The sequence below is a fragment of the Papio anubis genome, chromosome 11 (assembly GCF_008728515.1).
Source record: "Papio anubis isolate 15944 chromosome 11, Panubis1.0, whole genome shotgun sequence".
Lineage (NCBI taxonomy): Eukaryota > Metazoa > Chordata > Mammalia > Primates > Cercopithecidae > Papio > Papio anubis.
This window is the reverse complement of record NC_044986.1, coordinates 71,738,211-71,759,461: the sequence shown is the minus strand read 5'-3', so window position 1 is coordinate 71,759,461 and position 21,251 is coordinate 71,738,211. Positions and strand designations below refer to the sequence as shown.

At 42.5% G+C, this 21,251-nt stretch overlaps 1 protein-coding gene across 2 annotated transcripts in view; it reads right to left on the bottom strand.

Moving 5' to 3' along the window:
• The window catches only part of SAMD8 (sterile alpha motif domain containing 8), a 66,068-nt gene extending 46,022 nt beyond the window's left edge, over positions 1 to 20,046 (bottom strand). The window contains exon 1 of one of the 2 annotated variants that reach the window (XM_009214597.2): positions 19,840 to 20,046. In XM_009214597.2, the coding sequence (XP_009212861.1) occupies positions 19,840 to 20,013 (174 nt within the window). In that variant the 5' untranslated portion in view covers positions 20,014 to 20,046. Of the gene's footprint in view, positions 1 to 19,783 lie in introns of both variants that reach the window. The other variant, XM_009214598.3, reaches the window with a different exon arrangement.
• Positions 20,047 to 21,251: the final 1,205 nt, after the last annotated feature.

The following is a 21,251-nucleotide window of genomic DNA, read 5'->3' as shown; positions in this document are numbered from 1 at the left end:
AGTCAACCCTAGAGCGTGATTTTTCTTTCAGACAGTTCTGTGTATATGCTTAAACTATATTTTATTCAACTGCATTATGTAGTAATTAGGAGAGGTAACAAGTCAACATCAAATCAAGATGTAATAGATGAAATCAGATGTGTGGAAAGGCACCTCAAAGACTCAATATTATACAAACCAGAAGTAGAGAACAAGCAGAATTACACTGGATGGTCACATAGTGCTCTGCAAGCCTTAGATTAAATAATACTATAAAATGAGGAGGGAGAAAAAGGGGTAACAGAAGGAAACTAACATTTATGAATACCTACTACAGGTCAGACCCTGCAGGGTGATTTCATGTGTGATCTCATTTCCTAATTATAACAATTCCTACTTGATCTTTGCCTAGTTGTTTTGAGGGTTCTGCCTGCCTGGACTTCTGTTTTATATTTTCTACCTCTCGAGTCTTCCAAGCGCTCTTCAAAGTAATAGATAATAAAATAAATATAAAACAGTAACAGCAGCAGCCGCTACATTTGTTGAATGCTCAGGCACTATTCTGAGCACTCTATCTTTATAGTATTATTTAATCCTCACAACAGTTTTATGAGATAGATATTACTATTATCTTCCTTTTACACATGAGACAATGAAGGCACAGAAAAGTTAAGTGAAGTGACCAAGGTCCTACTTGAAATTGTCTAAGCCAGCATTCAAATTTGGGATTCAAACATTTTGCCACAGTTGCTTTACACAAATTATTTAAATTATTATAATTTAAATTATTTAAAGTCACCTAGAGAGTTAATATTGATGCTAAAATTAAACTCCAACAATTTTGACAACAAATTCAGTACTCTTTCCACCACTTCATGCTGCTTTTCCTTGGAGCTAAAGGATAGGCTGAAAATAAAGTTACTAAATCCTACCAGAGATTTAAAGAATGATCATAGTTTTTTTTTTCTTTTTTTTTTTTTTGAGATGGAGTTTTGTTTTCCTTGGCCAGGGTGAAGTGCAATGGCATGATCTCAGCTCACTGCAACCTCCGCCTCCTGGGTTCAAGCAATTCTCCCGCCTCAGCCTCCCAAGTAGCTGGGATTACACACGTGTGCCATGAAGCCCGGCTATTGTTTTTTTTGTTATTTTTAGTAGAGATGGGGTTTCTTCATGCTGGTCAGGCTGGTCTTGAACTCCCAACTTCAGGTGATTCGCCTGCCTCGGCCTCCCAAAGTGCTGGGATTACAGGCGTGAGCCACCGTGGCTGGCTGATCATAGGTTTGTTTTTCTTTTTTTTTTTTTGAGACAGAGTCTTGCTCTGTCGCCCAGGCTGGGGTGCAGTGGCCGGATCTCAGCTCACTGCAAGCTCCGCCTCCCGGGTTTATGCCATTCTCCTGCCTCAGCCTCCCGAGTAGCTGGGACTACAGGTGCCCGCCACCTCACCCGGCTACTTTTTTGTATTTTTTAGTAAAGAGGGGTTTCACCGTGTTAGCCAGGATGGTCTCGATCTCCTGACCTCGCGATCCGCCCATCTCAGCCTCCCAAAGTGCTAGGATTACAGGCTTGAGCCACCGCGCCCGGCCTGATCATAGGTTTTATTTTAAGAATTCTCATCATGTTTTGAAGACATTGCTTAACTGTTTAATATGAAGACATTATGACATTCACCATAAATATTTCAGCATCTAGATGTTATTCATCTTCTAACAATAATGACAACTTCCTATATAAGTACAATACACATTACCACACCTAAGAAAATTAACCATAATATCACCCCTAATTGTCCCTCAAATATTATTTCATTTCTGTTTCCCCCCAAAAATACGGATTCAATTTAGAATCATGCATTACACTTGGTTAGCACATCTTGTTAGTGTCTTTTAGTCTAGAACAGTGCCCTAGCTCTTGTTTCTTTTTGTGGGGAGGAGGCGAGTTCAGGGTAGTTCTTTTGTGGAATAACCTGTATTCTAGATTTACCTAGTTGTTTACTTCCTCTACTCTTAACCACTACACTATGATGTCAAGGTTTAAGATCACAGCTAAACCTAACATAAATCTCCAATAACATGTATTCGTGTAACAACTCAGACGGCTTTGGGGTGTTTCTTAAAACATTAATGGCTTTGTTATGTATCTAAGGCTGTATAAACAAACCATTTTCTACTATCCCTAAGATTATATAACTTCTTTTTCCTACATAGATGACACATTCAAATCTGAAGATGCCAAATGAAACTAGCTAATCATTTTAACTTTGAAGAAGTCTAGGCCGGACGTGGTGGCTCACACCTGTAATTCCAGCACTTTGGGAGGCTGAAGTGGGCCGATCAGGAGGATGGAGACCCTCCTGGCCAACATGGTGAAACACCGTCTCTACTAAAAATACAAAAATTATCTGGGCATGGTAGTGCGTGCCTGTAATCCCAGCTACTTGGGAGGCTGAGGCAGGAGAATCACTTGAACCAGGGAGTCGGAGGTTGCAGTGAGCCGAGATCATGCCACTGCACTCCAGCCTGGTGACAGAGTGAGACTCCATCTCGAAACAACCAACCAACCAACCCAGAAGTCCAAAAGAGTCACTTGAGCTGGGGACTTCCAGGCTATAGTGAGTTATTACTGTGCCTGGGCAACAGAGCAAGACCTTGGTCTTAAAAAAAAAAAAAAAGAAGAAGAAGAAGAGAAGGAAGAAGTACAAAGAAGATATAACGAACATCTCTAGAATTAGAAGAAAAGCACACTGGAAAAAAGATCCAGTTGAGATGGTTTTTTTAGGTGATTCAGAATACAGAAAGAAGTATGGAGGAAGGTAGGGCTTCTGTATTATGAAAGTGTCAACTTCTGTTAAAAGACCCTTTTGCAGAAAAAGTAATACCATTTTCATCAGTATGTGTCTGAAATTTTGCTACTTAGGTACCAAAACCAGGTATATGCATGTATTAACAATGCAATACAAACAGCTGGATAAAAAAACAAATCTTTTCATCTCAGGCTTCCAACTATTCACTTCCTTTACTTTGTAATCACCCCAAGGCACCAGCCCAGTATCACTGTGTACCACTTCTAATCAATAATCCCCTTCCCCACCCCCTGCTGCCCACCCCATGGTAACCACAAACCCATCTTCCTGATAATCCCTTGTTTTTCTTTATAGCTTTACTACCTAAGCATCTATACATAACTATATTGTTATGTATCCATAAACAATATAGTTTAGTTTTCCCTGCATTTGTACTTTATATGAATGGAATAATACCATATGTATTATTTTAATCTTATACAAAAGTAGATTTCAGAATTCACCTGCTATTAAAAATAAGCTGGGCCAGGCACGGTGGCTCAAGCCTGTAATCCCAGCACATTGGGAGGCCAAGACGGGCGGATCACGAGGTTAGGAGATCGAGACCATCCTGGCTAATACGGTGAAACCCCATCTCTACTAAAAAATACAAAAAACTAGCTGGGCATGGTGGCGGGCGCCTGTAGTCCCAGCTACTCAGGAGGCTGAGGCAGGAGAATGGCATAAACCCGGGAGGCAGAGCTTGCAGTGAGCTGAGATCCGGCCACTGCACTCCAGCTTGGGCGACAGAGCGAGACTTCATCTCAAAAAAAAAAAAAAAAAATCTAAGTTGGGTGTGGTGGCTCACATCTGTAATCTTAACACTTTCACTTTGGGAGGTGAATTCGGGAGGACTGCTTCAGCGAAGTTCAAGACCAGCCTGGGTAACATAGGGAGATCTTGTTTCTATTAAAACTAAAAAAAACATAAGGGTGGGTGCGGTGGTACATGCCTGTAATCCAGCACTTTTGGAGGCCGAGGCAGGTGGCTCACTTGAGGTCAGGAGTTTCAGACCAGACTGGTCAACATGGTGAAATGCTGTCTCTACTAAAAATACAAAAATCAGCTGGGCGTAGTAGCAAGCACCTATAATCCCAGCTACTCAGGAGGCTGAGGCAGGAGAATCGCTTGAAACCTGGGAGGCGGAGGTTGCAGTGAGCTGAGATCACGCCACTGCACTTCAGCCCAGGTGTCAGAGCGACTCTGTCTCAAAGAAAATAAAAATAAAAATAAAAAATTAAAGAAGAAAAAAAATCAAAACCAGATTAATTTTAGAGGGCTGTTAAAAGAGTTTTACGGTTCAAAATAATACAGGAGCCGGGCGTGGTGGCTCATGCCTGTAATCCCAGCACTTTGGGAGGCCGAGGCGGGCGGATCACCTGAGGTCAGGAGTTCGAGACCAGCCTGACCAACATGGAGAAACCCTGTCTCTACTAAAAAAATACAAAATTAGCCGGGCATGGTGGTGCATGCCTGTAACCCCAGCTACTTGGGAGGCTGAGGCAGGAGAATCGCTTGAGCTGAGGAAGCGGAAGTTGCTGTGAGCTGAGATCGCGCCATTGCACTCCAGTCTGGGCAACAAGAGTGAAACTCCGTCTCAAAAAAAAAAATAATAATAATAATAATAATACAGGAAACGTTAAATAGCCATTTTAATTTGTCTGTGAAGACCCGTAAAGGGTTTATCACCTAGGAAGAGTTAACTGCACTAAATGGGAAAGTATATTCAACCAGAACAAATAAAGTTTGTTATTGTATCCTTCAAAGGAAATACAGTGAACAAAAGTACATGTTGTTCCTTGGTATGAACTAGTTAACCCTTTCTGACTTAAAATGTCTCAAGAGGACTTGTTCATTTAGCTGTTACATGCTGAGTACTGTCTGTGATGTAACTGGGATTATCAGCTATCCATTCAATACCTAGTTAAAATAGTAGGAAGCAGACAGGACGTATAGCTAGAGGATATGTGATGTCAGCAGAGCGCTGCTGACATCCTTAAAAAGAATATACACCCTAACTCACAAACTCAAGTTCTGAACCATGTTCAGTGCATTTTCAGGAAGTAACAATAAATTAGCTAACATTTATGGCATTTACAATGTCTGAGGAATTGTTCTAAGTGTTTCATTTATATGTCCAAATAATCCTCACAACTATATAGAGTAGGTACTATTAATTTCCTCATTTTATAGATGTGATAACTAATATAACTGGGTTAAGTTCCCTAAGATCAACTTGTACTAGCAAGTAGTACAGAGAACTGTTCAACCTAGGCAATCTCATTTTAAAGTTCATGTTCTTACCCACGACAGTATACTGCCTCACACGAACTGAGGGCTCTTGTACTTTTTTAAGAACTAAATCTCAAAAATAAAATACTAAATATTTCCTAGTTATCAGCAGAAGAATGTATCAAAGTTACATTACATAATGAAGACTTTTTTTTTTTTTAAAGACAGAGTCTCACCCTGTGCCCAGGTTGGAGTGCGGTGGCATGATCTTGGCTTATTGCAACCTCTGCCTCCCAGGTTCAAGCGATTCTCCTGTCTCAGCCTCCCGAGTAGCTGGAACTACAGGCACAAGCCGCCTCTCTCCGCTAGTTTTTGTAACTTTTGGTAGAGACACGGTTTCACCAGGCTGACCAGGCTGGTCTTGAACCGTTGACCTCACGTGATCTACCTGCTTCGGCTTCCCAAAGTGCTGGGATTACAGGTGTGAGCCACCGCGCCTGGCCTAATGAAGACTTTTTGAATCACAATTTTGCACTGTTCAGTCTCAAACATTTACTAAGTGTCTACTATATAGAGATGCCAGACACTAAGGCACTGAGGATACAGTCAGGTCAACCCAGTGGCTCAGGCCTATAATCTCAGCATTTTGGGAAGCCAAGGCCAAAGGATTGCTTGAGCCCAGGAGTTTGAAATCAGCCTGGGCAACACAGGGAGACCTCATCCCCCCCCCCCCACACACAAAAATTAGCCAGCGTGGTGGCATGTGCCTATAGTCCCAGGTCCTCAGGAGGCTAAAGTGGGAAGACGATTTGAGCCTAGGAGGTTATGGCTGCAGTGAGCCATGATCATGCCATTGTACTCCAAAAAAAAAAAAGCAAAGGCACTCATATGTTACATTTATTCATCTATTAAATATATTTATTGTGTACATACTATATGAAGGGTATTACACTAGGCAATGTGGCATTTATCCAAATGAATCTGAATCAGATCCTGTCCTCAATGATACTACAGTCTGGAAAGGGATATTAAAGAGAGTCATACTTAGTTCACTCAATCCTCAAAAGACTAATAAAGTGGATGCTTATCTAATTTGCTAAAAATTAGAAAGTTAAAGGAGTTGGAAAAAGAGAAGTTATTTCCAGTTGGTAAAATCAGAAAACAGTTCTTGGAAGTGACTTTTGAGCTAAGCCTTAAAGGAGGGGTGAAACTATATGGAAAGAGATGAATAAAGTACAATAACAAAAATTTAAAAATCAATAAACAGATCAATAAATAAAAGTACACTAGCAGAGGAAACTGCATGACCAAAATATGAAGGCAGGAAACAGTGGTGAACCATCAGTACGTAAAAGGCACAGGGGAATAATGGATAAAAAGTTGAAAATATAAACTGGGGCCAGATCATGAGAACCTTTTTGTTTCTGTTTTTAGTATAATCTCCATTTTATTTTTTTCCAGAAGATAGTTTTTCTTCAGTCCTTAAGGAGTCAGCTCCTTATATGGGCTTTGGTGGAGGTCATGGGGCAGCACTCAAAAGTCTAAATCAGGTGGACGTTTGGTCCTCGCAGGCTTCACAAGAGTGATTCCTGACTACCTTTCTGTGAGTGGCACAACTCATGTAGTTATGCAGCTTCACCTACAGCTTTGGAAGCACATAGGTGCCCAGGGTACTGGTTTCAGAAATATCCCTGATAGCTGTGGGCTCGACTATGTTTCAAATAATGAACTTTTATTTTTTTTTCCTTTTTTTGAGACAGGGTCTCACTCTGTCATCCAGGCTGGAGCGCAGTGGCACAATCTTGGCTCACTGCAACCTTTGCCTCCTGGGCTCAAGTGATCCTCCCACCTCAGCCTCCCAAGTAGCTAGGACCACAGGTGTGCACCACAATGCTGGGCTAATTTTTGTACTTTATTTTTTTGTAGCAATAGGGTTTTGCCATGTTGTCCAGGCTGGTCACAAACTCCTGGGCTCAAGCGATCCTCCTGTCTCAGCCTCCCAAAGTGCTGGTACAGGTGTGAACCACCGCACCCAGTCTCAAATGATGAATTTCTTAATAGGCTTGTCCTTGGGCATACATTATACACAGTTCATGCAGCAAATAGGCTGCATATGGCAGTAGCCCTTTTAGACGCAACAGTTGTTCCTTCTTGGAAATGAGGACCTGAGAGAGCCATGGAAACCTTTAATTGTCAAGTTAAAAACATTCTACACACAATGGGATTCTCTGCAGATATCTGAAAAAGAGGATGACATAATCAGAGTGTGCTTTAGAAAGAATAACTGGCCAGGTGTGGTGGCTCATATCTGTAATCCCAGCACTCTGCTAGCTGGAGGCGGGACGATCACTTGAGGCCAGGAGTTTAAGACCAGCCTGGGCAACATGGTGAAACCTCATCTCTGTTAAAAAAAAAAAAAAAAAAAAAATTAGCTGGGTGGGCTGGCATGTGATTATACTCCCAGCTACTTAGGAAGCTGAGGTAGGAAGATGGGTTGAGCCTGGGAGGTTGACGCTGCAGTGAGCCATGACTGTGCCACTGCATTCCAGCCTGAGTGACAGAGCAACACCCTATCCTAGGGGGGAAAAAAAAGGAAAGGAAAAAAAAAAAGAATAATTGTTGTAAGAGTGTAAAACAGTTTGTGAGGCAGGATGGAATATAATGACAGACACGAAGACAGAATGAAGGAAACAGCTTCTAAAAAGTGGAACAGAAGAAAAGAGCTACTCTTCACTATGTGTACCATTTTACTCTCTAGATTTTTCTGACAGGTATGTTTTTTGTTTGTTTGTTTTTTGAGACGGAGTCTGGCTCAGTCGCCCAGGATGGAGTGCAGTGGTGTGATCTCGGCTCACTGCAAGCTCCGCTCCTGGGTTGAAGCAATTCTCCCACCTCAGCCTCCCGAGTAGCTGGAACTATAGGCATGCACCATCACGCCGGCTAATTTTTATATTTTTAGTAAAGACGGGGTTTTACCATGTTGGCCAGACTGCTCTTGAACTCCTGACCTCAAGTGATCTGCCGGTCTTGGCCTCCCAAAGTGCTGGGATTACAGGCATGAGTCACGGCACCCAGCCACTGACAGGTGCATTTTAAAAAATACATGGATTTCTGCTTGTAGGAAGATGGAGTAGACATACTTTTTCCTATTACTCCATGGACATTATATACAAAATAAACATAAGACAACTCTGAAAAATGAACAGGAAGCCTGAATGGCCAGGCACATTGGGACCCACGGAACGACACAGTAGTGAGCTCTTTGGGTGTTTTGTTTGTTTGTTTTGCCACATATATCCCAAAGTGGATACTAGAGAAGATAGCAACCTGGAAGTATCAAAGGTGCAGATAAAAAAAGCTCCAAGAAAAACCAAAGGACTGGCTGGGTACGGTGGCTCATGCCTGTAACCCCAGCACTTTGGGAGGCTGAGGTGGGTGGATCACCGGAGATGAAAAGTTTGAGACCACCCTGGGCAATACGGTGAAACCCCGTCTCTATTAAAATACAAAAAATTACCTGGGCGTGGTGGCGCGTGCCTGTAGTCCCAGCTACTTTGAGGCTGAGTAGCTACTCTGAGGCTGAGGCTGGAGATTCGCTTGAGCCCTGGAGGCAGAGGTTGCAGTGAACAGAGATCATGCCACTGCACTCCAGCCTGGGAGACAGAGTGAGACTACACCTCAAAACAAAACAAAACAAAACAAAAAAACCAAAGAACCAGAAAAAGACACAGCCTAGCAAGCCACAAGACTTTTAGACAATAACCCGCTCTAATCCAGCCAAACACCACATAAAAAACTAGCCCCATTTCCACTCCCACCCTCACGAGGAAAGGCCAAATGGAGAGCCTTGATTTTTAACCCTGTCAGGTTACAATCCGGCCGTAACTCTCTCCACACCAGGGTGGTATCAGAGAAGGCCAAGTAGGGAGCTGGGATTGGCATCATTGTCTAGCAGACACAAGTCTCTCCCCTTCTGTTAACATGCTGTCAGAGGAAACCATTTGGGGAACTTGGACTTCAAACCCAAACAGCACTTATGAGGCACCCCTCCTGCTCCTTGCCGAGGTACTACCAGAGGAGAGGAGGCCTGCTGGAGAGTTAGGAGTAACACCACTCAGTGGTAAATCAGAGGTAACAAAGCCACCCACAACCCTCAACTCCTCTACCCCCCAACCTCCTGCACAGGGTGGGGTGGGGTGGGGTGGGAAGCAAGCATGAGGTGTCCATTTCCTTCCCAGCAAGCAAGGTACAAAACCTAACCCTTCTCTACCTGGCACTATGAAGATGGTGCCTGTAGAACACTACAATAGGAGGGCCAATATCCCTCAAGAATATAGATACAAAAATACTTAATAAAACATTAGCAAACAGAATGCAGCAATACATAAAATTAATTATATATAAATAGAGGAGGATTTTTTGGGGAAGGGGTAAGAGACGGGGTCTCGCTATGTTGCCCAGGCTGGTCTTAAACTCCAAGGCTCAAGCATACATCCGCATCAGCCTCCCAAAGTGCTGAAGTGCTGGGTTTACAGGCAAGAGCCACAGTGCCCAGCCAAGAATTTGTGGTTTTTTTTGGCCTGAGACAGAGTCTCCCTCTATCATTCAGGCTGGAGTGCAGTGGCATAATCACAGCTCACTGCAACCTCTACCTCCAGGGTTCAAGTGATTCTCATGCCTCAGCCTCCCAAGTAGCTGGGATTACAGGTGCCCCCACCACGCTTGGCTAATTTTTCTATTTTTTTCCTAGAGACAGGGTTTTGCCATGTTGACCAAACTGGTCTCGAATGCCTGACCTCAGGCGATCCACCTGCCTCAGCCTCCCAAAGTGTTGGGATTACAGGCATGAGCCACTGCGCCCGGCCTATAATTACTTCAAAATAAAAACTGAAAAAATTTTAAAAGGAGCACAATGTCCTAAAAAATAGCAAATATGCCATATGTGTATATTTTTAAATAAATAAATATCAAACTAGTAATATTTACTCCTTGGATGGGCCCTTTCACTGCCTACATTAAAAATTTCTAAAATTTCTATATTCTATACAATAAGAATGTAATACCACCAGAGAGAAAAGGTTTTAAGAAAATGATGTGATATGATTTTAAAAAGAAAGAAAATGAAAGCAATATTATTTTTCACTGTTTGAAGCAAATCTCATTTAAACAGATATAAAGAGAAAATTAAGAAAGTCACCGGGCATGGTGGCTCACTCCTGTAATCCCAGCACTTTGGGAAGCTGAGGAGGGTGGATCACTTGAGGTCAGGAGTTCAAGACCAGCCTGGCCAACATGGTGAAATGCTGTCTCTACCAAAAATATAAAAATTAGCTGGGCATGGTGGTGGATGCCTGTAATTCCAGGCTGAGGCAGGAGAATCGCTTGAACCTGGGAGGCAGAGGTTGCAGTGAGCCAAGATCCCACCACTGCACTCCAGCCTGGGCGACAAAGTAAGACTCTGCCACAAAAAAAAAAAGAAAATGAAGAAAGTCAATTAAATTCAATTATTAATCCATTTATGCATATACACTCTAAGTAAAAGTAAAATCATGAGGCAACCAGCAAAACCAAGACGTCCAAAAAAAGATCTGATCCAGTTCCACGACCCATTAACAGTGTGATGTTGGAAACAGCTTAACCTTTATCTCATAAGGGATCCAGAGATTATAAACAGAAAGTAATTTGAAACATTAAACACGTTGTGTTTTGTAAACCAGGATGACAGAGTTCTTAGGTTAGAAATGGAAGTGACCTGAGAGATCTAGTACAATTCTTCAATTTACAGCTGAAGAAACTAAGACTAGAAAGTTAAGTAAGTTTCAGATAAATAAGCTATTCGCCAACAGCATCTGATACAAAGCCCAGAAAGAAAGAGTGCTGGCTCTAGAATTAAACTGCCTAGGTTCAAATTGTGGATTTACCACTCACAGTTATGTGACCCTGCAGAAGTTACATAACCTTCTTGGGCCTCACTGTCTTTATCTGTAAAATGAGGAGAATTCCTACTTCATAGGCTTGTTGTGAAGATTACATGGAATACTACACATAATGCACTTATAATAATGCTTAGCAAATAGAAACTGCTCAATAGGCCGGGCGTGGTGCCTCCCGCCTATAATCCCAGCACTTTGGGAGGCCAAAGTGGGTATATTACTTGAAGTCAAGAGTTCAAGACAAGCCTGGCCAACGTAAAACCCCACCTCTACTAAAAATACAAAAATTAGCTGGGTGTGGTGGTACATGCCAGTAGTCCCAGCTACTTGGGAGGCAGAGGCAGGAAAATCACTTGAACCTGGGAGGCGGAGGCTGCAATGAGCTGAGATTGTACCACTGCACTCCAGCTTAGGCAACAGAGTGAGATTTCGTCTCAAAAAAAAAAAAAGATGGAAATTATTTTTCAGCAGAACAACAATGTAATTAAGCTACATAAACTGAGAAACAATAATACAAAATAGAAGTTCTAGTTACTCAATGCATTGTTCTACACATCAATATGCACTGCTCATATAAAGACTTAACATAAAATTTATTAATAAATATTTCCAGAGGAGCATACCACTCGCCAACATTTTAAAAAGTATGTCAGTGATGTAACTGATTACTGTTGATACCTAAAAGCATTTCTGTACAGTTTGGGAACTGGGGAAACTTGCTAAAGTGATAGGCACTAAAAACTAGAAAGATACAAGCTATTCCACTGGGCTTAATTATACCAACACACAAGAGACCAAAACGGCCTCTAATCTATCACTGGACAATCTTTACTTTTATTGAGACAGTGTCTCACTCCATCACCCAGGCTAGACTGCAGTGGCACAATCCGGCTCACTGCAACCTCCACCTCCTGGGTTGAACCGATTCCCTTGCCTCGGCTTCCCAAGTAGCTGGAATTAGAGACACACGCCACCACGCCAGGCTAATTTTTTTGTATTTTTAGTAGAGACGGGGTTTCACTATGTTGACCAGGCTGGTCTCGAACTCCTGACCTCAGACAATCCGCCCGCCTCGGCCTCCCAAAGTGCTGGGATTACAGACGTGAGTCACCGTGCCCAGTTGGCAATATTTAAAATACAGAGGATATATCAACAAAATGAAAACTTTACAATATGCTTAATTTTACAGAACCAATGTCCATATTCAGATGGTGATTACAGTGACTTAAATATGCTGAATTTTTCTTGTAGTTTCACTTCTCACGCGTGTGCACGTGTGTGTGCGTGTGTGTGTAGAAAATAATAAAAAATATTGGAGTATAACCATCTGAAGCAACTGTCCCCTATTCTAAATTCTGTGATTGTATTTAAAAGCCCTACATTCAAATGCCCCTAAAGGAATTCACAACTGATAAAACTTGATTAATAAATACAGTATGTGCTATTTATATAAATTATTATTGATTCACGCCTGTAATCCCAGCACTTTCGGAAGCCAAGGCGGGCGGATCACCTGAGGTCAGGAGTTTGAGACCAGCCTGACCAACATGGGGAAACCCCGTCTCTACTAAAAATAAAAAAAAAATTAGCCCTGCATGGTGGTGCATGCCTGTAATCCCAGCTACTCACGAGGTTGAGGCAGGAGAATCACTTGAACCAAGGAGGCGGAGGTTGCAGTGAGCCGAGATGGCGCCATTGCACTCCAGCCTCAGCAACAAGAGCAAAACTCCGTCTCAAAAAAAAAAAAAAAAAAAAAAATTATTACTGATTTAGTTTACAAAATTTAAGTTAAACAGTTTCCAAATGATATAGAAAATGTAAAAATTTAAGATCCATATCCCTAGACAAACACTGAGGAAGAGATTTTTAAAATTATATAAAGTTAGAGTTAATAAATTTTCCTTAGGGCAATTATATATTATAGATGCACTGATGCTAAAATATGGCTAAATCAAATACATTTAGCTTATCTAATATCCACATAGTAAAGACTAACGTTCGCAGATCCATAAATCAGAACATAAAAACAATTCTTACGAAAGCAAAAAGCCTAAACTATGATGTAGGAGGATAAGGTTTAATTTGGGCATTTATGGCCAAACTTTGTGATTAATAACTGTAGTTTATAGTATTTGGGATTATCCAACTTTTTCCATCCCATTTTAAAATTTTTACCATAAATGAAAACATTTTCATTCAGCAAACAAAAACTACTCTTTTCTCTTTATACTTATCAAAAGATATTTTTCTTTTTCTTTTTTGAGACACAGTATTGCTCTGTTGCCCAGGCTGGAATGCAGTGACATGATCTCAGCTCACTGCAGCCTCCGCTTCCCAGGTTCAAGTAACTCTCTTGCCTCAGCCTCCCCAGTAGCTGGGACTAAAGGTGTACAGCATCACACCTGGCTAATTTTTGTATTTTTAGTAGAGACAGCATTTCACCATGTTGGCCAGGCTGGTCTCGAACTCCTGATCTCAAGTGATACGCCTGTCTCAGCCTCCCAAAGTGTTGGGATTATAGGCGTGAGCCATTGCGCCGGGCCTATTTTGCATTTTCTTAGTAAGCACAGGGTATTGTTTCCAAAACATCGATAAAATCTGTAATAATTACAAAACAGTCTCAAAGACCTTGCACTAATTTCTATCACCCATTTTGAAACACTTTAGTGGTGATTTTCTGTTTTACTATGTCCCACTTCTAAGCAGTAGAATTAAATGAAAAAGAATTAAATTCCCTCCTCAGTTACATCATAATTCTCTTGGCTGTACTTCAGTTCTGGGACTTTTTTGCTGCCCTAACCATGAACTCTTATAATTTTACTCAAAAAAAGCTGTCATATATACCAAAAAACACAAACTTTTTCTGGCTCCAAATAGCCTTTAAACTAACTTCTACTATCAGGCTGCACCTAATTATCTACACCAAATCCAGAACTGTCTCCCCTCAATGAGTAAGAATCTGACAGATACTACCGTCCATTTTATATCCTCAGTTATACCAGAAGTTTTTACATGATGACAGGAGTTTATTGATAAATTTGGTAAAGGGTTCCTGACCTGGCTGCAATGACACAGCAAACCAGTAAAGAAGCCAAGTATCTAAAATTCTAATTTTTATTCTAACCAGGCTAGCAGTTTAACATATCAATTTGGTAAAAACTTTTTTGTTTGGTTTTTTGAGATAGCATTTCACTCTTGTCACCCAGGCTGGAGAACAATGGTGTGATCTCGGCTCACTGCAACCTCTGCCTCCCGGGATCAAGCAATTCTCCTACCTCAGCCTCCCAAGTAGCTGGGATTACAGGCACGCGCCACCATGCCTGGCTAATTTTTTTGTATTTTTAGTAGAGAAAAGGTTTCACCATGTTGGCCAGGGTGGTCTCGAACTCCTGACCTCAAGTGATCCACCCACCTCGGCCTCCCAAAGTTCTGGGATTACAGGTGTGAGCCATCACGCCCACCCTTTTTTTTTTTTTTTTTTTAAAGATAGGGCCTCACTCTTTATCCAAGCTGGAGTGCAGTGGTGCAATCACAGCTTATTGCAGCTTTGACCTCCTGGGCTCAGGTGATCCTCCCACCTCAGCCTCCTGAGTTCTGGGACTATAGGTGCACACCACCACGCCCGGCTAATTTTTTGTATTTTTAGTAGAGATGAGGTCTCACTATGTTGCTCAGGCTGGTCTCGAACTCCTGGGCTCAAGGGATCCACCTACCTCAGCTTCCCACAGTGCCAGGATTACATGCATGAGTCACCCGACCCAGCTGGTAAAATCTTTATTTTTAAATATGCTACACTGGCAGGGCGCGGTGGTTCACGCCTGTAAACCCAACACTTTGGGAGGCCAAGGTGGGCGGATGCCTTAGTGAGACCTCATCTCTACTAAAAATACAAAAAATAAGCTGGGCATGGTGGCACGCGCCTGTAGTCCCAGCTACTGGGGAGGCTGAGGTGGGAGAATTGCTTGAACCCGGGAGGCGAAGGTTGCTATGAATTGACATCGCCCTACTGCATCCGGCCTCGGCAACAGAGGGAAACTCTTATCTCTAAATAAATAAATAAATAAATAAATATGCAACATCCAAAATCTAATCAATTTAATGGAAAATGAGAAACTGGCTCAAGATTTCAAACTCCATTACATACTGTTAAAACTGACTGGATTTGGAGCCAAATTTTAATGTATGGTTTTGGAAATCTCTGGCTTTCAAGCCAATATTATATTGACAGAACTGACATCAATTCCATTTAATCTCAAAGTTCCAAACAAAAACAGATTTGCAAGTATTTCCAAAAACTCAGTGACACCAGTTAACCTACAGGAAGACCCTAAATTAGCAGAATCCATGGTTCTCACCTCCAACTAGAATTTACTTGTCAAGAATTTCAAGACAACAGAACAATTATCAAGATAATAGATACTTATATTACTACCTCTCTTGTCCTCTGCCACAACTCATAAGCTTAACTAAATGCACAACAAAAATTTAAGACACTCACACCTGTAATCCCAGCACTATGGAAGGCTGAGGTAGGAGGATCGGGAGGCCAGGAGTTCTAAACCAGCCTGGTCAACATAGCTGATGCCCCATCTCTACAAAAGAAAAATTAAAAAAATTAGCCAGGTGTAGTGACACACGCCTATAGTCCCAGCTACTCAGAAAGCTGAGGCAGGAGGACTGCTTGAGCCCAGGAGTTCCAGGCTGCATAAGTCACGATCAAGCCACTGTACTCCAGCCTGGGAGACAGAGTGAGATCCTATCTTAAAAAAAAAAAAAAAAAAAAAAACTTTTAGACAAATTATAGTTAACTGCCCTGCCCCACAACACTCTTTTCTGAGGTACATATCATAAAACATTGTTTTATGGTGAAATCCTGTGGTAAAACTATTATAACCAAATTTTTCTTAGTTAATAGTCTTACAGTATGTTACATTCTATAATATTGTGAGGGCCCAATACAGTGAAGGAATAGAACATTTCAATACGGAAACATGAAGTCACTAAACTCAGCTAAAAGGTTAGGCTTCAGATCTGTGATGATGGTGCTGTGTGTATTGGAGGAGGGGGTGCAGGAATATTCACACCACAGGTCTGTTACAAATTCATACCCACACATTCAGATGGCAAGTTACCAGGAAGCAACAGTGGTAGCATGTAAACACTGATCTGTTTTCCCAGTGTGCCTGGCCCATGCTCTCCTATTTTTAGTTAACATCTTGATTTCTCAAGGCCAAGAAAACCACAAGAACTAAAGTAAGCATCACGGCCCTGTTGATATCTGTTGTAAAATGGCTTTCTCTGTTCTTGCCCTACTATTAACCCCTCAATGTGTTACATCATACCCTTAGAGCAAAACAAAAACAAGAACAAGAACTGGTTCCAAAAGAATTCCCAAAACCACATGTAAGCAAGTATTAAAGATACAGCATTTTGCAAATAAGTAACACTTTATTTATAAACAAACACAAACACATGAGAGAAGTGAAAATAATCAAGGCTCTCCCCTGTCATCTCTGCAAAAAAGTAAAACACTTAATCCGGGAATGAAATGGTACATTCCTCCTCTATAACCTAAATCCATTAAAAGAATTATGATTAGCTCATACTGTATTTTTTCATCAAATACCATAATCATTCAAAAGAGCTTCATAAGTAATTTAGCAGAATATGGAATTGTATTCATATCTCATATAAATCAGTTTTATGTCCAAAGAGAATCAAAGCTACAGAAGCTTTAAAATTAAAAAGTGAATTCAATCCTAGTTCACTAATAATCCACTGGCATATGAAAAATGAAGGGGGTAGAATGTGAAGACAGGAAAGACTTCCATCCATAAATTAACGGGCATGCTAGGTACACCCAACAATTAACACCATATATTACATCAGGCCTGGAAGTAAAAATCTCGAAAGAATAGCTCGTTAACATGGCATTCTTATAAAACAATAATAATACTATTCATGGAAACGTCTGTGATTTAAGTGTCTCAAAAAAAGTGTTCAAATTTCAGTTCTTAGAAAAGCCATGAAAATGTCTTAATCAGTAACAGCAAAATTTTGAAGAAGTATTGAGGATCTAATGATTAACAAAATTTAAAAAAATGTTTACAAGCAACTGTGCAACGTGAATAAGCTTTTGCAGAAGGGGGGTTATGCTACTGAAATCAAAACTGATTTACCTAAATATGTCTGCATATTCTGCCACCGCAGTCATGATGGCTTCTTCTGCATTAGAGAAACTGATTTTTTTTTTTTTTTTTTTTTTTTGGAGACATATCACTCTGTCACCCAGGCTGGAATGCAATGGCGTGATCTCAGCTCACTATAACCTCTGCTTCCCGGGTTGAAGTGATTCTCCTGCTTCAGCATCTTGAGTAGCTGGGACTTCAGGTGTGTGCCACCACACCTGGCTAATTCTTTTTATATTATTAGTAGAGATGGGGTTTTGCCACGTTGGCCAAGCTGTTCTTGAACTCCTGACCTCAAGTGATCTGCCTGCCTGGGCCTCCCAAAGTGCTGGGATTACAGGAGTAAGCCCAACCTAAAACTGATTTTCTTTACTCAGTGGGTGCGAGAACTGACAAAGGGAAACAAAAATTTTAAAAACTATTAGACATGCTAATATGTTAACTGTACAACTCCATCTAACAGTTTCTCTTTAATTTTGCAATAACATTAAGATGTAATCTGAATAGAGTTCTTACATTGCAATTCAGCAAATTTTTACATGGCCATGACTTTTATTCAGAACTAAGTATGAAGACAAGGTCTCTAGAGGATCTCACTCTAGAGATAAAACCAACCAACAGTAATATGTAAACTTCAACAGAAGATAATTTGTATTAAGTTAAAGGGAATTAATACTTTTAACAACCACAGCGCTTTTAGCTAAGAATTCGCATTTCCTTTGAAGAAACAATTACTATTCCACTGTGCATCTGAGGGTATGTCACATAGCCCATACACATAAACTAATTTAAAAGCTGTTGCCAATCAATAAATTATCATCTCATGAAGATTAAACAGTAGATATCTATTTAGATTTAATCAAGCATTTAGAAAACGCCTGATGCTAACAAAAATTAGCCAGGCCATGGTGGCGCCCGCCTGCAGTCCCAGCTACTCCCAGCTACCTGGGAAGCTGAGGTGGGAGGATCACTTAAGCCTGGGCAACACAGTGAATCCCTGTCTCAAAAAAAAGAAAGGAAGAAGAGAAAAGAAATGGCCAACAACTTTACAAACCTATAATCACATAAAAAGTTGTAAAACATATGAGACGTGGCTAAAGTCAAACAAAGACTTCATAGAGCCATGTTATGACTTAACAATCACAAAAGGAAGTGAATTTATCTCTACTAAAGTGAATATAAATATTGCAATCATTCTTTTTCTGGCATAATTATGTTTTGGAACTATGTCTTCTATAAAAAGTATCTGTGTACCCACCTGTCCCAGTTGTGTTGAATGCCAACTACAAGCATCCTCTGTCCTTATTTTCCTAAATCACTCTACTAAAAATATTCACACAATATCTGCAAAATAGTATTTCAATATTGGTTTTGCAAATCAGTCAAAGGTATCTCTCCAATTTTCAAGAGCTAACTCCAATCCTGGGGTTGTCAGTGAGAGGAAGATTTGGTATTGGCCTAGACTGTGGCAACTTCACTGTGTCCCCTTAACCCAGAAACTTGCACTGACCAAATTTTTACTGTGTGGCAAATACATGTGTCAACTTAAAACTTTGGAAGTGGAACCAGTACATGTTGAGTATCTGTAAAATCCGAGCGTCCAAATTCTTGTTTCATGTTTAACTTTTAAAATCCGAGTGTCCAAATTCTTGTTTCAAGTTTAATTTTTAAAATCTGAGTATCCAAAGTCTTGTTTCAAGTTTTTAAAACTTAAAGGTAATGTAGTAAATCTTTTTTAGGATCTTAACACGTCTGGTATTTAAACTTATTTACGAAAGAAAAATACGATGAAAAAAAGGAGGACATCATTACTGTCAATAAATCCAAATGATATCATGTTCAGAATCACGTCTTTCACTACCTTCTTCAAACATCACTTCCTCTCCACTACTTCCCCCAGTCCTTTAGGCAAATCAGTGATTCACACCGCCCCTTCCACCCAAGATTCTTAAAAGGATCCACTGTGCACGAACGAGAAAGTCCCACAATCCAAGTACATTGCCCTAGTGATCTTTGATGTTTTAAAAGGCACCTGTAAAAATGCCAAAACCCAAAATTAGATCCCCAAGGGCTCCTTTTCTTTCTTGACCACACTTCTCTTTTTCAATGCCTCCCTCAACCCTAGAGGCCAGACTATTTCCCATCCAATAGCCCTCCTCCTTCTAATCAAACCTAAATCCTGCCCTCCATCACCACCAGCCCCACCCGGGTAAGAGGCTCTAGTCCCTGCCCCGATCGCCCTCCCTCGTCCTGGGAAGGGAACACCGGCCCAGGTCTTGCTCCTCTGACTCTTCACCCCCGCTGCCAAACCCAGAGCATCTCTTCCTCCGGGTCCACATTCCCGCAAGACCCCTTCGATCTTCTTCCCCCACTGCGCAGCTTTCAAAAGCCCCCAAGCTCTGGGCTCTTCAAGCCTCCCCCTCCCGCCCCCTTCCTCTCGTTCCTCGGCCTCCACTTACCCCTCAGCCTCAGGCCCTCGGTTCGACAACCTCCATTTCCTTCAGATTCCATTCCAGGGCTGACTCTCCCGGCTCCCTCAACCGTCTCCCCGGGGCCCCTCCGGGTCGCGGTCCCTCGGCAACCCCCGGCTCCATCCCAGACTCCCTACTCACCCTTGGCAGCAGGCGCCCCCCAAGCTCCCCTCTCCTCAGCCTCAGCTCCCGCTCACCTCCGCGGTCCGAGTCGGGCTCCCCGGACCCACCTCCGAATCGGCGTCCGAGCCGCCGTCGGAGTCCGGGGCCCTGCCCGCCTCGCCGGAGTGCAGCGCCTCAAGCGGCGGGGGCGGAGCCCGGGGCGGGGAGCCGGAGTGGAGGCGGGGGCGGTGGCGGCTGCGCGCAGGCATCGTCCCGGCCGCCGTCACCGCCGCGCCGGCAGCTGCTCACAGCCGAACCGGAACTGCTTCGGGAGGCGAGGCCCTACCGGACGGGAACGGGGTTCTACCGGCAGGGGGCGGGGCCCACACTGGAAAAGACGCGAGGCTCCAGTTGGGCCCGACTGGAGAACCGAGAAGCTGCCGCGCGGGAGCCAGAGGGCGCATGCGTCATGCCGAGGGCCAAAGCGAGAGTGGGAAGCGGGGCTAGCGGAGCGGGGGCGGGGCCTGTGGGATCAGTTAAAGGGGTTAGGGCCTAGAAGGAGGTAATCCTAATTCCTCTTTAGAGAGCCAGCTCTTCTCCAATAGCCAGCCACCAATGATAATTGTTGTAATTTATTGCCCACTTCCTCTTTGACAGCGTCTATGCCAAATGCCATATATACATCTCATTTAATCCTTGTGCTAAGGCCAGGCGTAGAAGCTCACGCCTGTAATCCCAGCACTTTGGGAGGCTGAGGCGGGTGGATCACCTGAAGTCAGAAGTTCGAGACCAGCCTGGCCAGCATGGTGAAACTTCATCTCTACTAAAAATACAAAAATTAGCCGGGCGTGGTGGCGCATACCTGTAGTCCCAGCTACTCGGGAGGCTGAGGCAGGAGAATCGCTTGAACCCGGGAGGTGGAGGTTGCAATGAGCCGAGATCACGCCGTTGCACTCCAGCCTGGGTGACAAGTGCGAAACTCCATTTCAAAAAAAATAAAAATAAAACTCCTTGTGCTAACTCTGCAAGGGGGATCGTATAGCACAGAAAGGTAAAGAAACACGTTACCTGACATATTGCAAACTGATATTCCAACCCAAATGTCTCTAACATCTGATCCTATATTTTCCTCACTCCACCATGCTGCGCCACCCTGAGGGAAGGTCTCCTCCCAAGCCAGGTCTAGCATAGGCATAAACCAAGTCCAGACCCAACTGTAACCTGGACATGAACCCCTCCTTGGCCTTGCCTCCCCACACAGTGCCGGGCTGACTTCAGTGGTTCTGAATGGGATGGACATGAATGTAGACTGCTTCCATGGGATGCCCTGGTGTGGCCTTTCCCTTCAAACTGGTCTTAAGGCCAAGGACAGCTGGGAACCTCCCCACTGCAGCCCATACCCTTCCCAGCTCCATCAGGGCTGCTGAGAAGTCACATGACAGAGGGCGAGACATCTCATCTCTTTTGCTGATAGCCAGCTCTGGCAGAAGGACAGGTTGACCTTTCT